At 46.1% G+C, this 2500-nt stretch overlaps 1 protein-coding gene across 4 annotated transcripts in view; it reads left to right on the top strand.

Moving 5' to 3' along the window:
- The window catches only part of LOC128694002 (SH3 and cysteine-rich domain-containing protein), a 1038081-nt gene that overhangs the window by 843097 nt on the left and 192484 nt on the right, over positions 1–2500 (top strand). For all 4 annotated transcript variants that reach the window (XM_070090891.1, XM_070090892.1, XM_070090893.1 and 1 more), the window contains one exon: positions 1369–1508. In XM_070090891.1, the coding sequence (XP_069946992.1) occupies positions 1369–1508 (140 nt within the window). The remainder of the gene's footprint in view (positions 1–1368; positions 1509–2500) is intronic.

Here is a 2500-nt window from a genome sequence, read left to right as displayed (position 1 = left end):
TACCCACAACCATCCACTGACCATGAACCAGCGAGGTCATAGTAGGTGTATGGAGAGAGAGAGAGAGAGAGAGAGAGAGAGAGAGAGAGAGAGAGAGAGAGCTGTGAGCCCCACAGGCATTCCTGTGGAAATGGTGAGCAAATTCCAATGGGAATCAAGGGTATTCCAGTGGTAGTCAACGGTGTTCTAGTTTTCCAGTGGGAATGAAGGGTGTTCCAGTGGTGTTCCAGTGATGTGGCTACAAGACAAGTGACGGGCTCTTGAGTGATTTCTGAAGAGTCTTGAGATGTTCACTTGATTCAAGTCCCTTGTGTGGATGATCCTTTGTGATCCTGTGTAGCTGATCCTGTGTTGCTGATCCTGTGTTGCTTATCATCTCTGATCCTGATGCTCTGTGATAACTGTTTTATTGATTCTCTGGGATCCTAATGTTCTCTGATCCTGCGATACCGATTCTTTGTGATCCTCTGTGAATAATCCTGTGATCCTGTGTTGTTATTATGGGAGAAGCGCTAAACCCATAAGGGTCATGGGGAATGGGGAGCCGAAATTTTTTGATCCGAAGAAAAGGAAGAGCGCTCCAATTCCTCGCATGAAAAGCCTCTCACCAGCCTTAATTTTTTTTCCCCTTTGACAAATTATAGTTATTATCTGTAACCCAGTGAGCTTCTGAAACCCAGTGAGCTTCTGTAACCCAGTGAGCTTCTGTAACCCAGTGAGCTTCTGTAACCCAGTGAGCTTCTGTAACCCAGTGAGCGTCTGTTAGACAGTGAGCTTCTGTAAGCCAGTGAGCTTGTTACAGTGAGTTTCTGTTAGTGAGCTTCTGTAAGTCAGTGAGCTTTTGTTAGTGAGCTTTTGTTAGTGAGCTTCTGTTAGTGAGCTTCTGTTAGACTGAGCTTCTGTTACAGTGACTTTCTGTAAGCCAGTGAGCTTCCGTTAGTGAGCTTCTGCTACAGTGAGCTTCTGTTAGTGAGCTTCTGGAATTAAACCAGATAAAAGGAGAGGGAGGGGAGGTGAAATTGAACAAAAAAATATTAGAGCGTTTGCGAATTTTATTCTCAGCCTTAAAAAAAAATTACCAAGACCTGCTGCTCTGTCTCGTTACCGTCTATATAAACTTTACGTTTTCAGAGAGAAAGAGAGAGAGAGAGGGAGGGAGGGAGGGAGAGAGAGAGAAAATGTACGCACCTATTTGTGATTGCAGGGGTCGATTGGCAGCTCCTGGCCCCACCTCTGTTGATCACTACTAGGTCCACACTCTCCTTACTCCAAGAGTGTGTGTGTGTGTGTGTGTGTGTATGCTGCATCACTGTTTGGGATCCGTTGGAGTATCCCTCACCCGGTGTTTATATCTGTTTGCATTGCCAGAAAGAGCTGTTTGCGTCCAAGGACGGGGGTGGGGCGGAGGGACGGGAGAGGAAGATGTCTAATTCGAGCGGTGGAAGCATGAAGACCAAGTGGATGAAGGCCTTCAAGTCTTTGAAGACCTCGGAGCCAGCCAGCAGCAAGTAAGTCCTCTCTCCACCCTTGTTTTGTGTGTGTGTGTGTGTGTGTGTGTGTGTGTGTGTGTGTGTGTGTGTGTGTGTGTGTGTGTGTGTGTGTGTGTGTGTGTGTGTGTGTGTGTGTGTGTGTGTGTGTGTGTGTGTCTGTGTGTGCGCTTGCATCCTTACCTTCCCGTTGTTCTCTGTTGTGTAGAAGGGGTCTCCTGACGTACGTACGTGTGTGTGTGTGTGTGTGTGTCCATGTCCTTAATTCCTCCTTGTTCTCTGTTGTGTGGGGGTCTCCTGACATACGCATGTACGTACGTATATATTTGTATAGACCTGACTGCTTTTTAGTAGTTTTCCTGTTCTGGTGGGGACTCGAGACACTGTATACTTTGCTGGGACCTCCTCGATCTTTGTGAGTGGGACGTTTTGAACGTGGTGGGAATGGGGACCTGACAGAACTGTGTGGTTTGAATGAGACCATTCCCGAGTTGATGACCGAATGGTCCCTCCTGGACCTCGTCTTTGTGATACAGTACTCAATGACGTGTATTTGAGCTTTTTAAACCTGGTGATTGAATGTGGTCTGATTGGGACCTCGTGACTGTGTGGTTGTGTGGTCTGACTGGGATCTTGTGACTGATTGTGTGTGTGTGTGTGTGTGTGTGTGTGTGTGTGTGTGTGTGTGTGTGTGTGTGTGTGTGTGTGTGTGTGTGTGTGTGTGTGTGTGATCTGACTGGGATTTTGTGACTGTACAGCCATTTTTTTGCGACCTCCCCCATGACAAACCTCCGTGCCTGCTTATACGTTTTATGAAAGGTCTTGTTAATTTCTCATTTTCTCTCTCTCTCTCTCTCTCTCTCTCTCTCTCTCTTTCAGACTCTAGCAGTGTGACCTATTACCTAGTTTTATCTTATTTAAGGATTCTGTTAAGTCAAAAAAACAGTTGCATATTTGTGTATTCTGGTGTTCAGTGTTTTGATTAATTAATGGTTTTGACCTTGACAGCCTGA

The sequence above is a fragment of the Cherax quadricarinatus genome, chromosome 33 (genome assembly GCF_038502225.1).
Source record: "Cherax quadricarinatus isolate ZL_2023a chromosome 33, ASM3850222v1, whole genome shotgun sequence".
Taxonomy (NCBI): domain Eukaryota; kingdom Metazoa; phylum Arthropoda; class Malacostraca; order Decapoda; family Parastacidae; genus Cherax; species Cherax quadricarinatus.
Note: the sequence above shows the minus strand (reverse complement) of the source record. Positions and strands in the feature narration are given on the sequence as shown.